Raw genomic sequence first — 12,462 nt, forward strand, 5'->3', positions numbered from 1 at the left:
TCCTGGCTTCAAGTGATTCTTCTGCTTCAGCCTTCCGAGTGGCTGAGATTACAGGCCCCCGCCACCATGTCCGGCTAATTTTTGTATTTTTAGTGGAGACAGGGTTTTACCATGTTGGTCAGGATGGTCTTGAACTCCTGACCTCAAGCAATCCTCCCGTCTCGGCCTCCCAAAGTGCTGGGATTACAGGCGTGAGCCACTGCGCCTGGCCAAGGGTCATTTTAATTTTAATGTACATACTTCCTCTAATGAAAGAAATCTGAACTCCTTACCTCTAAGGATAATTTCATTTTACTGGGAATTTACTCTGTACCTGGCACTTTACTAACATTGCCTGCCTAATTTTTTTTTTCTTGAGTCCAGCTTCTGCAGAAGCCTGCCTAATCTTTACAAACCTATGATGCAGCCACTACAATTATCCCCAACTTCTATAAATTGAGATTTATAGAAGTTGTCAAATCGCTTACTAACACACAGCTAATGAGTGGTAGAGCCATCTCTCAAATCCAGGAAATGTAACTGCCCTGCTTGAGCTCTGAGGCAAGGGTCCCACATTGGCTGCCAGCCAGCGATGACCTCAAGGGTAAGATCCCAAGCGGACAGAAGGATTCGTCCCCTCCCCCTCTTCCACACTTTCTATCCCAAGGTCGCCCTTCCTAACGCAGGCACTTGGGACCATGCTGGGCCGGCATCCCTGCGCATGCTCAGCCGCAGAGCACGACGGGAGAGGGGCGGGGCCGGCGGGGCCGTTTTGCTTCGAGGATTGTTTCAGAAGCCTTAGGCGGCGGGTGTCTCTGGAAGAAATTAGTAAGCGTCCTCGTGGGACTCTGGTTTCGGTCTTTACTCCTGCGGCTTATTCGAAAGGGACAGGGTTTCTGCTGTCGGTCGGAGGGGGGAATGACGCGCCGGGTCGGGGTGTTAGAGACGGAGCCTTGAGTGCAGATTCCGCCAGATGGGTTCGGGAACTGCGGGCCAGGCCCAGACCTGGATTGTGTTTGTCGCCACCTTTAACTGTGCCCGCAGAGATTAGGGGGTTACTGCTCCCCACTTCCAGCGATTCTTGCCGCCTCCTGCTTCCGCGTCGTAACTGGGCTTTCAGACTTTGGGTCTCCCTCCGCAGCCTCCGTTTCGAAAGTCCTCATCACACCTGTAGCTCTCCTTCATTGAGCAGTGCTTTTTCAAAAGTTTGACTCCTGGCCAGGTGCAGTGGCTCACGCCTGTAATCCCAGCTACTCGGTAGGCTGAGGCCGGAGAATCGCTGGAACCCGGGAGGCAGAGGTTGCATTTAGCCTAGATCGCGCCACTGCATTCCAGCCTGGGAGACAGAGCGAGACCCCGTCTCAAACAAACAAGAATGAAATGGTTGCTGAACCCCAAAAGCACAGTTTGGACGGTGATGATTCACAAGATTAATTTTAAGGTATTTAGTGTCAGGGACCTTCTTGACATGACCCAAGTCTACTTTTCCAGCCTCTTTTCCAGCTTTCCAGTTCCTTCTATTAGCACTCTTTAACAATAGTCCCATAGTCCCCATAGTCCCATTCCTTCTAGTTCCTGTGTATTTGTTGTTCTTTTTTTTTTTTTTTTTTTTGGAGACAGGGTCTCGCCCTCCTCGCCGGTGCTCACCGCTATGCCCAGCTAATTTTTGTGTTTTTTTGTAGAGACAGGTAATCTCCATGTTGCCTAGGCTGGTCTCGAACTCCTAAACTGAAGCAATCCACCCGCTTCGGCCTCTCGAAGAGTGCTGGGATTACAGGCGTGAGCGACCATGCCCCGCTATTTGTGCTTTTGTACATGCTGTCTCTATACCAGGAATATCCCCCATTATTGGTTGGTAGACACTTTAAAACCCAGCTCAAATTTCACCTCCCAGAAGACTGACCGTCTTCTCTTTTCTCATTTTGGCTCTATACCTTGTATATACTTACTGGGTGGGAAATCTTACTCATCTCTATAACCCCGGTTCCAAGGCGCTTGTAAACGATGGCTCCTCATTGCCTGTAGAATTGACCATGGACATTATAGTTTGGTTTGAAAAGCATATAGCCTTCTGCCTCCAGCCTTCTTATCAGGCTAATAAATGAGCTTGCAGAACTCAGTTGAATAAATCTTTTTTTTTTTTTGAGACAGAGTCTCTCTCTGTCGCCAAGGCTGGAGTGCAGTGGTGCGATCTGGGCTCACTGCAACCTCCGCCTCCCAGGTTCAAGTGATTCTCCTGCCTCAGCCAGCCTCCAGAATAGCTGGAATTACAGGCACCCGACACCATGTCCGGCTAATTTTTTTTTATTTTTAGTAGAGATGGATTTCACCATGTTAGTCAGGCTGGTCTCAAACTCCTGACCTTAGGTAATACACCCACCTCAGCCTCCCAGAGTGCTAGGATTAAAGGTGTGAGCCACTGCACCTGGCCAGAATTGATTTTTGAATGTCTTGCTAAGCTTAGTAATTTGGAGATTCTTTTGAATTTTTTATGTGCACAATCATGTTATCTATAAATAACCATTTCTTTTCAAAGTTTATGTCTTATTTTTTCTTGCTTTATTTATCTGACTAGAACTTCTACAGTGTTGAAGATAAGTGTTAGGAAATTCTAAAATGTGAATCTTGTATTCTATGATTCTGCGGAATTCAGTTATTCTAGTAGTTTCTTCTGCAGGGGCGGGGTGAGGGACATTCCTTAAGAGTTTTCTATATGCAGTCATGTTGTCTACAAAAAAAAAAACCCAACAGTTTTCTTCTTCCTTTCCAACTTTTTTTTTTTTAAACGGAGTCTTGCATTGTCACCCAGGCTGGAGTGCAGTGGTGTAATCTCGACCCACTGCACCCTCCATCTCCTGGATTCATGCAGTTCTCCTGCCTCAGCCTCCCAAGTAGCTGGGATTACAGGTATGCGCCACCATGCCCAGCTAGGTTTTGTATTTCTTAGTAGAGATGGGGTTTTACCATGTTGGCCAGGCTGGTCTCAAACTCCTGACCTCAAGTGATCTGCCTGCCTCAGACTTCCAAAGTGCTGGGATTACAGGTGTAAGCTACGATGCCTAGCCTCCTTTCCAACTTTTATGCTAAATTCCCATCTACCATTTTACTTTAGCTTAAAGAGTTTCCTTTAGCATTTCTACAGTGTCTTCATTTATCTGAAAATGTCTTTATTTTGGTCTTAATCTTGAAGGATATCTTTACTGAATACAGAATTTTATGGAGAGTTTTCCCCAGCACTTTAAAGATACTACATTGGCTCTGGCTTTCACTGTTTCTTTTTTCTTTTTTCTTTTTTGAGATAGGGTCTCACTGTGTCCCCCCAGGTAGGAGTGCAGTGGCATGATCACGACTTATTATAGCCTTACTCGCCTGGGCTCAAGTGATCCTCCTGCCTTAGCCTCCCAAAGCCCTGGGATTATAGGTGTGAGTCACCTTGCCTGGTATTTTCTTTCAAATACTGCTTCTTTTGCAATGTCTATTTTCTCTCATTCTAGAACTGAATAAAAGATCCCACATGACACCTTATTTTAGATTCTTACTCTAGAACTGAATAGGAATCCCACATGGCACATTATTTCTATTTTCCATCCTTTTATCTCTGTGCATAAGAGTACCTTCTAGCCTGTGTTCTTCACTAATTTGATACTCATCTATTGAAGTCTTAATTTCCTCACTGTGTTTTGCAATTCTAGATTTTCCATTTAACTCTTTTTTTTTTTTTTAATGGATTCCAGGTCACTACAGAACTTCTCCATCTTCTCTGCTGTTATCTGAAATATAACTAAGTCCTTGCCTGACAAGAACAATATCTGAGCCACCTGTGGTTTGGTTCTATTGCCATTTTTTTTCCAATCAGTTTTGGCATTTTAAAAATTACTTTTGGTCCATAAATTATTACTGGATTCTGGACATTTTGGATGAACATTATTAGCATCTGGATGTACTTCCTTCAGAGCAGGGTAAGGTTGCCATTAGGCAGGTGGATAGTAGTAGCAAATGACATTGATCCTGTTGAGGGTTGATTATAGGCCTTGTTAGGGCTGGTCTATTTTAGTTTGTCCTTTCTTCTTGGAAGTGGTCTCTTTTTCTCCTGGGGCATAGCCATTACTCCTAGGGCAAGGCCCTCCTTGAGTTTCAACTGGAAATCTAGGTCTTTACCAAAACCCCCATATCTTGCTAGTCTTAAATTTCAACTCTCAACTTTGCATAGCTGCTATAATCTCTTATCAGCTCTTTGACCTTTAACTGCTGTTTTCTGTTAAGTTTTTGAAGTCTCACTCTGTAAATGTGCAGTTTAGGAGTCAGCCAATGACTTGGAGGAGGGGAGATTTGTATGCATATTATTCCTCTGTGGTTCCCTCCTCTCCCAGATTGTGCCTCTTGAGTTCCAGCTACTTGAGAACCCAGTATTTCTAACTCTGTCTCCTGCTGTTTTCTGCTTGGGTTTCTACTACTCTGTCCTGGAAAGTGCCCTTACCAGGAAAGCCTGTTAAATTTTGTAATTGATTCCAGTGAAAGGATACAGTACGCCAAAGGATACTCTGTTATGCCTGGATGTATCTGTTTTTTGTTTAGTTTTGTTTTGGTGACAGTCTCATTCTGTAGCCCAGGCTGGAGTGCAGTGATGCGATGTTGGCTCACTGCAACCTCTGCCTCCTGGGTTCAAGTGGTTCTCCTGCTTTGGCCTCCCGAATAGCTGGGATTACTGGCTTGTTTTTTTTTTTTTTTGGGGGGTACAGTTACTGCCCCCAGTTAATTTTTGTATTTTTAGTAAAGATGGGATTTCAACATGTTGGCTAGGCTGGTCTCGAGCTCCTGACCTCATGATCCACCCATCTCAGCCTCCCAAAAGTGCTGGGATTACAGGCATGAGCCACCACACCCAGCCTCCGTTCTTTTTCTGTTTGTGTGATGACACATTTGAAGGGGTTGCAAGATGCCAAAGCTTATAGGTGCTTTGTTTTATTTTATTTTGTTTTATCCAAATAGCAATAATTGTACTGCATGTAAACCTCATTGGCTGTGATAATGCCACTGCACAAAACTCAACGCTTTGGTCTTTTGTTTGTTTGTTTTCATGTTTGTTTGTTTGTTTTGAGACAGAGTCTTGCCTTGTCACCCAGGCTGGAGTGCAATGGCACAATCTTGGCTCACTGCAGCCTCCGCCTCCTGGGTTCAAGCAATTCTCCTGCCTCATCCTCCTGAGTAGCTGAGATTATAGGCACCCACCACCACACCCAGCTAATTTTTTGTATCTTTAGTAGAGATGGGGTTTCACCATTTGGCCAGGCTAGTCTCTTCCACCTCAGCCTCCCACATGCTGGGATTACAGGTGTGAGCCACTGTGCCCAGCCCTCAGTGCTTTGTATTTAATTGATGTTTAGACTTGCATGGCATATTTACTTTTAGGTGAAGGGAATCTACCTAATGACAGATAGTTAATTTTTAGTGATTTTTGCTTTGCTTGTATATAACGCTCAAATGGGCTGGACAGAGGTTGTAGGAACTATTTATCGCACTTGCACTCAGGCCTTGTTTAACTTCCTGCATTTTTTTTTTTTTTTTTTTTTTTTTTTTTTTTGAGACGGAGTTTCGCTCTTGTTACCCAGGCTGGAGTGCAATGGTGCGATCTCGGCTCACCGCAACCTCCACCTCCTGGGTTCAGGCAGTTCTCCTGCCTCAGCCTCCTGAGTAGCTGGGATTACAGGCACGCGCCACCATGCCCAGCTAATTTTTGTGTGTGTGTTTTTAGTAGAGACGGGGTTTCACCAGGTCTCGATCTCTTGACGTCGTGATCCACCTGCCTCGGCCTCCCAAAGTGCTGGGATTACAGGCATGAGCTACTGCGCCTGGCTGGGGACAGGAACTTTCAACAAAAGCTGAATTAAAGGTAGAAATGAGGGAAAGGGCCAGGCGCAGTGACTCAAGCCTGTAATCCCAGCACTTTGGGAGGCCGAGGCAGGTGGATCACGAGGTCAAGAGATCGAGACCATCCTGGTCAACATGGTGAAACCCCGTCTCTACTAAAAATACAAAAAATTAGCTGGGCGTGGTGGCGCGTGCCTGTAATCCCAGCTACTCAGGAGGCTGAGACAGGACAATTGGTTGAACCCAGGAGGCGGAGGTTGCGGTGAGCCGAGATCACCCCATTGCACTCCAGCCTCTGTAACAAGAGCGAAACTTCATCTCAAAAAAAAAAAAAAGAAAAGAAAAGAAATGAGGGAAAGTGGTTGAGCCCCAGTCCCCAAAATAAAAAATACTGGCAGAATTATTTAGGTCTTTCATGTACTCACCCAGAATAAAACCATAGTCCTGGAATTACTTCTGCAAGAGGTTTTTTGTTTTTTTTTTCTTTTTTGGATCCCATTATTCTAAGTGATCCTGTAAGAACTTCAACTTCTCCACATTTGTGTTAGTTATTGTCTGCCCTCCATAGTAATTAGTTGTAAGCCCTCCCCCTCTTTTTTTTTTTTTTGAGCCAGAGTGTCACTCTGTTGCCAGGCTGGAGTGCACTGGCTTAATCTTGGCTCACTGCACTGCTTCCTCCTGGGTTCAAGAGATTCTCCTGCTTCAGCCTCCAGAGTAGCTGGGACTACAGGCATGTGCCACCACACCCAGCTAATTTTTGTATTTTTTTGTAGTAGGGATGGGGTTTTACCATGTTGGCCAGGATGATCTCAATCTCTTGATCCGCCTGCCTCGGCCCCCAAAAGTGCTGGGATTACAGGCGTAAGCCACCGCGCCCGGCTTTTTTAAGAGTAGATGTTTGTCTTGGGGTTGATCAAAATGGGGGATCTAGGAGACAGGAAGCAAAGCACTCTGAAGCCAAGCTAGGGTAGCAGGAAGGAAAAGAGTTCCAAAGGATTTAGAATCAGAGGTGACGCAGCTACTAGAAAAGTGGAAAGTAGGCCTCAGTCAAGGAAAAAGAAGAACACAAGGAACCACTCTGTCTTTGAAAAAGAGACCTTCCTCTTGTAGTTCCTCAAAAATTGAAAAATGGAATTTTTATAAAGCCTGAATGCAAAACAGTCTTGTGTATTGTGAGTTTGGATTTTAGCTGCCTATTGACCAAAAAGCAATCTATTGATTTGGGTAGTAAGGTGAAGCAGGCATGATGTATGATGGGAAAATAGACTTAAGACTTATGTGAAAGGTAGATTGATCTAATTTCACGATTAGATTTAGGGAGAAGAATTCCAGGTTAATCCTAGATTTCTGGCATGGGAAGTAAGGTATATGACATTGCCATTTACAAAAAAAGGGAATATCTGTAAAGCAGGTTTGTGGGGGTAATAAAAGAATATCATTTTACTGAGGCAAGAGGATTGCTTGAGACCAGAGTTCAAACCCTTTGAGTTTGAGGGACCTGTGGGGATTCAACATTCAATTGGAGATATTTCATAGAGAATTGGGTATATGGGCCACAGTTTAGGAATGCAGGGGAATAGCAGCCCATAGGTGATAGTCTAATCTGAGGCTGTGATCATAGGCCAGGCACAGTGGCTCACACCCGTCATTCCAGCACTTTGGGAGGCTGAGATGAGAGGATCACTTGAGCCCAGGAGATCGAGATCAGCCTGGACAACATGGTAAGACCCCTTCTCTACAAAAAAAAGAAATTAGGTGGGCATGGTGGCACATGCCTGTTGTCCCAGCTACTCAGGAGACTAAGGTGGGAGAATTGCTTGATCCCAGAATGGCGAGGCTGCAGTGAACTGATATAATACCACTGCCTGGGTGACAGAATGAGATCTTGTCTCAAAAAAAAAAAAGACTTGATTTTTTGTTTGTTTGTGACAGTCTCTGTTGCCCAGGCTGGAGTGCAGTGGTGCAACCTCCGCCTCACGAGTTCAAGTGATTCTCTTGCCTCAATCTTCTGAGTAGCTGGGATCACAGGCATGCACCACCACACCTGGCTTATTTTTTTTGTATTTTTAGTAGAGACGGGGTTTCGCCCTGTTGGCCAGGCTGGTCTCAAACTCCTGACTGCAGGTCATCTACCACCTGGGACTCCCAAAGTGCTGGGATTACAGGCATGAGCTACTGCACCTGGCCAACAGGTTCTTTTTTTTTTTTTTTTTTTTTTTTTTTTTGAGACAGAGTCTTGCTCTGTTGCCCAGGCTGGAGTGCAGTGGTATCATCTTGGCCCACTGCAACCTCAGCCTCCCAGGTTCAAGCAATTCTCTTCTCACACCCTACTAAGTAGCTGGGATTACAGGCTCGTACCACCACACCTGGCTAATTTTTTGTATTTTTAGTAGAGACAGGGTTTCAGCATGTTGACCAGGCTGGTTTTGAACTTCTGACCTCAGGTGATGCACCCGCCTCCGCCTCCCAAAGTACTGGGATTATTACAAGCATGTGCCACTGTGCCTGGCCAACTTGGTTATTTTTTAAAAGCCAGGAGTTCAAGATCATAGAGCAGGCGAGAAGAGTATTGAGGAATTGTGCTTTTGAGGAACAAACATTTTAAAAGCAGGTAAAATAAGTACATGTGAAAAAGACTGGTAAAAAGGTAAAAAGAGAAATAGGAGATCTTAGAGCAAGAAAAATCAAAGGAATTTCAAGAATGAGGAAAGGGGAGATGCAAAGGGGTGGTCAGAGAGAGAGCGGATAGCTTTAGATTCTAGAATGTTTTTAAATGCTTGTGTCCTGGAATCAATAGGAGGGGAAGAGGAATTGAAGAAGCAAATGAGAAGGATAACTGGAGGGCAGGGAGGAGTCGTGAGGATAGATTGAGTTAACCTCAGATAGAAAGCTTTACATTTTCTTTCTTTTTGTTTGTTGAGACACAGTCTCACTGTGTCACGCAGGCTGGAGTGCAGTTCACTCTGTTGACTGCAACCTCCATCTCCGAGGTTCAAGCGATTCTCATGCCTTGGCCTCCTGAGTAGCTGGGATTACAGGCATGTATCACCATGCCCAGCTAATTTTTATATTTTTAGTAAAGATGGGTTTTTGCCATGTTGGCCGGACTGGTCTCAAACTCCTGACCTCAAGCGATCCACCTGCCTTGGCCTTACAAAGTGCTGGGATTATAGGTGTGAGCAACCATACCCCAACCAAAAAATTTACATTTTCTACTATTGAAAAGTTAAAAATAAACTTGCAAGTTTTGGTGGTTTTGTACTGCATTCAGGGGCTTGGGGGAACAGAAATGGAGACTATTTCCAGAAGAAAGCACAGAGTTGGTAGGTAGCTACCAGAGAAGAGTAGAGCAAAACTATATTGAAAAATGGATGACAGGAAAGAAGCCAGTGTTTTTACAGTGAAGGAACCTTGATTTCAAGCTGTCTAAAGACCCTTTTGTGGTACTAATAAATTACCATATTTAGAAGGACTAATTTTAAAATCAAACTCTTTATCAATATTTTATTTTAGGAATCTGGAAACTGTTCTTCAGGAAGAAATCCATTAGTTTGGAACTGGAGGATTCCTTTGCATCAGATACTGAAATGAAAGAACCATTGTTAGATGGTGAATGTGACAAGGCAGAGGCATCACAACTGGGGCTGCTAGATGAAATTAAGGCAGAACCCGACAATGTTCAAGTAAATACTTTCTGTTATTTCCATTATTTCTAGAGCAGCATTTAACTATAAATTTTAGTTACAAAGGAACTGAAATTATTAATTGAAAAACTCAGATCCTTATCTCCTCCAAAGCAGTTAATTAAATAATACAAAGTATATGGTGTTAAGTGCCATTACAAGTATATGTAAGCAAATGATTTCAGGAAAGAATGGACTGTTTGGAATTGGGTTTTTGTGTGAGTAAAAGGATTGTTTAGGGTTTTATGAGCCTAGCTAAGGTTAACACTTTTTTTCAGTAGAGTCTATTTCCAGAGAAGGCTTAACACATTTTTATTTCTGTTTTTCTTAACTTGAAACAATACAAATTATAATTTTTTAATCTGAATTAATTTTATACGTAAATTAAAAAAATTTTTTTAGTCATATCACTTACTAAATAACCTATGAAGGATGAACTGACTTGAGCTGTGAATATAGTTTAAGTAGGGAAAACATTCCTTAGAATGTTTGTATATATGGCTGGACACAGTGGTTCACACCTGTAATCCCAGAACTTTGGGAGGCCAAGGTGGGAGGATCACTCGAACCAGGAGTTTGAGACCAACCAGATGATAAGACCCTGTCTCTATAAAAAAATACAAAATTTGGCCAGGCATGGTACCTCATGCCTGTAATCCCAGCACTTTGGGAGGCCAAGGCTGGTGGATCACAAGGTCACGAGTTCAAGACCAGCCTGTCCAAAATGGTGAGACCTCATCTCTACTAAAAATAAAAAATTAGCCAGGTGTGGTGGCAGGCAGCTGTAATGCCAGCTACTCTGGAGGCTGAGGCACAGAACTGTTTGAACCTGAGAGGCAGAGGTTGCAGTGAGCCGAGACTGTGCCACTGCACTCCAGCCTGAGTGACAGAGCAAGACTTTATCTCAAAAAAAAAAAAAAAAAAAAAAAATTAGCCAGGCATAGTGGCGCATGACTGTAGTCTCAGCTACATTGGGAGGCTAAGGTGGGAGGATTGCTTGAGACCAGGAATTCAAGGAAGCAGTGAGCTATCATCATGCCATTGCACTCCAGCCTGGATGACGAAGTGAGACCCGGTCTCTTAAAAAGAAAAAAGAATGTTTCTGTATGAACAACCAGCTGAAATTTCTAATGAAAGAAAAAATAGATTACTAAAAAGAATAATTTATTTGTAGAAGTATATTTAGAAATAGCCTGAAGTATTAATATTAAATAAGGGTGTGCTTACCATTGAGTTTACTGGGGAACGTTACTCATATAGGAACTATCTACTGCTTCTTCATTCCATGGACATTCAGGCATAGATCAAGTTTAGATATGGTGGCTATGAAATTGCCTGCTGCTCTGAAAAAATTGTCTCTTGTAAAAATCATTCTGCCCAATAGACAATTTCTGGGTTTAAGGTCTTTATGAAGAAAATTAGCTGTTAATTATTAGAACAAGCAGGGAAGGCCAGGCACAGTGGCTCATGCCTGTAATCCCAGCACTTTGGGAGGCCAAGACAGACTTATCACTTGAGGCCAGTTCAAGACCGTGGGCAACATGGTGAAACCCCGTCTCTACTAAGTATTCAAAAAATTATCCAGGCATGGTGGCATGCACCTATAGTCCCAGCTACTTGGGAGGCTGAGGCACGAGAATCACTTGAACCTGAAAGTAGGAGGTTGTAGTGAGCTGAGATCACGTCGCTACACTCCTGGGTGACAGTGAGATCAGTCTCAAAAAAACAAAAGCAAAACAGTTAGTGAAAATAGTTGCAATTCAATGTCTGCTTACTATTGGTAGTGAATTAAGGGATTTTGTTGACAAAGATTCTGAAGTCATACCTGGATACCATAGAAAACCATGTATTGGGTGATTGGTGTTGTCAGCTAAAGAGCACCAAAATGGTAGTGCATACCTCTATGTATTTTGGTTCAGTTCAGTTATACAATTCATTGACCAGACCTGACCACAATTTATCATTTTCTGTTGAATGACTGGTTGTCTTAAATTAACTGTATTCATTATTTTTAATTCTTTTTTTTTTTTTCTTTTCAGGAGTTTTGTCACACCCAACAGTCCAGAACTCAGGAGAATGAACTGAAAATAAACTCTGTGTTTTCAGAGAATGGTAATAGAATTATTTAAGTTAATCATGTTTATTCAGACCAGTATGATAGCTAATTCATTCATTCTTTTTTAATGACTTTGACTATTACTCCCTGTTGGGTTTCAAGTCCAGGAGAAGTAACCTGTAAGAAAATGAAAGAGAGGCCGGGCATGGTGGCTCATGCCTGTAATCCCAACACTTTGGGAGGCCAAGGCAGGTGGATTACAAGATCAGGAGTTAGAGACCAGCTTGGCCAACATAGTGAAACCCCATCTCTACTAAAGATACAAAAAAAAATTAGCCGAGCATGGTGGCATAAGCCTGTAGTCCAGCTACTTGGGAGGCAAAGGCAGGAGAATCACTTGAACCCAGGACACGGAGGTTGTGGTGAGCCGAGATTGCACCCCTGCACTCTCAAAAAAAGAAAGAAAGAAAATGAAAGTGGCTGGGCATTGTGGCTCACACCTGTAATCCTAACATTTTGGGAGGCCAAGGTGGGAGGATTGCTTGAGGGTAGGCATTTGAGACCAGCCTGGGCAACATAGTGGATTTTCTACAGAAAATTTAAAAATTAACCAGGTGTGTGCTGTGACGCATGCCTATAGTTCTAGCTACTTGAGAGGCTGAGGCAGGAGGATCTCTTTTTTTTTTTTTTTTAAGACAGTGTCTCACCCCGTTGCCCAGGCTGGAATGCAGTGGCACAGTCTTGGCTCATTGCAACCTCTACCTCCAGGGTTCAAGTGATTCTCTTGCCTCGGCCTCCCAAGCAGCTGGGATCACAGGCACGTGCCACAACACCCAGCTAATTTTGTATTTTTATGATGAAGTTTCACCACGTTGG

The 12,462-nt window shown here is 43.5% G+C and overlaps 1 protein-coding gene across 25 annotated transcripts in view; it reads left to right on the forward strand.

Annotated features, from left to right (window-relative positions):
- The first annotated feature begins 748 nt into the window (after positions 1-748).
- The window catches only part of ZMYM1 (zinc finger MYM-type containing 1), a 34,816-nt gene continuing 23,102 nt past the window's right edge, over positions 749-12,462 (forward strand). For 4 of the 25 annotated variants that reach the window (XM_078331177.1, XM_078331179.1, XM_009000874.5 and 1 more), the window contains exons 1-2: positions 749-807; positions 11,570-11,642. Coding sequence is in view for 14 of the 25 variants with exons in the window: in XM_054259120.2 (XP_054115095.1) it covers positions 9,435-9,530; positions 11,570-11,642 (169 nt within the window). In the remaining 11 variants the exon portion in view is untranslated. Of the gene's footprint in view, positions 1,421-3,713; positions 3,939-7,468; positions 7,569-9,360; positions 9,531-11,569; positions 11,643-12,462 lie in introns of all 25 variants that reach the window. The other 21 variants (XM_078331176.1, XM_054259120.2, XM_078331166.1 and 18 more) reach the window with 8 other exon arrangements.

Source organism: Callithrix jacchus, chromosome 7 (assembly GCF_049354715.1).
Source record: "Callithrix jacchus isolate 240 chromosome 7, calJac240_pri, whole genome shotgun sequence".
Lineage (NCBI taxonomy): Eukaryota > Metazoa > Chordata > Mammalia > Primates > Cebidae > Callithrix > Callithrix jacchus.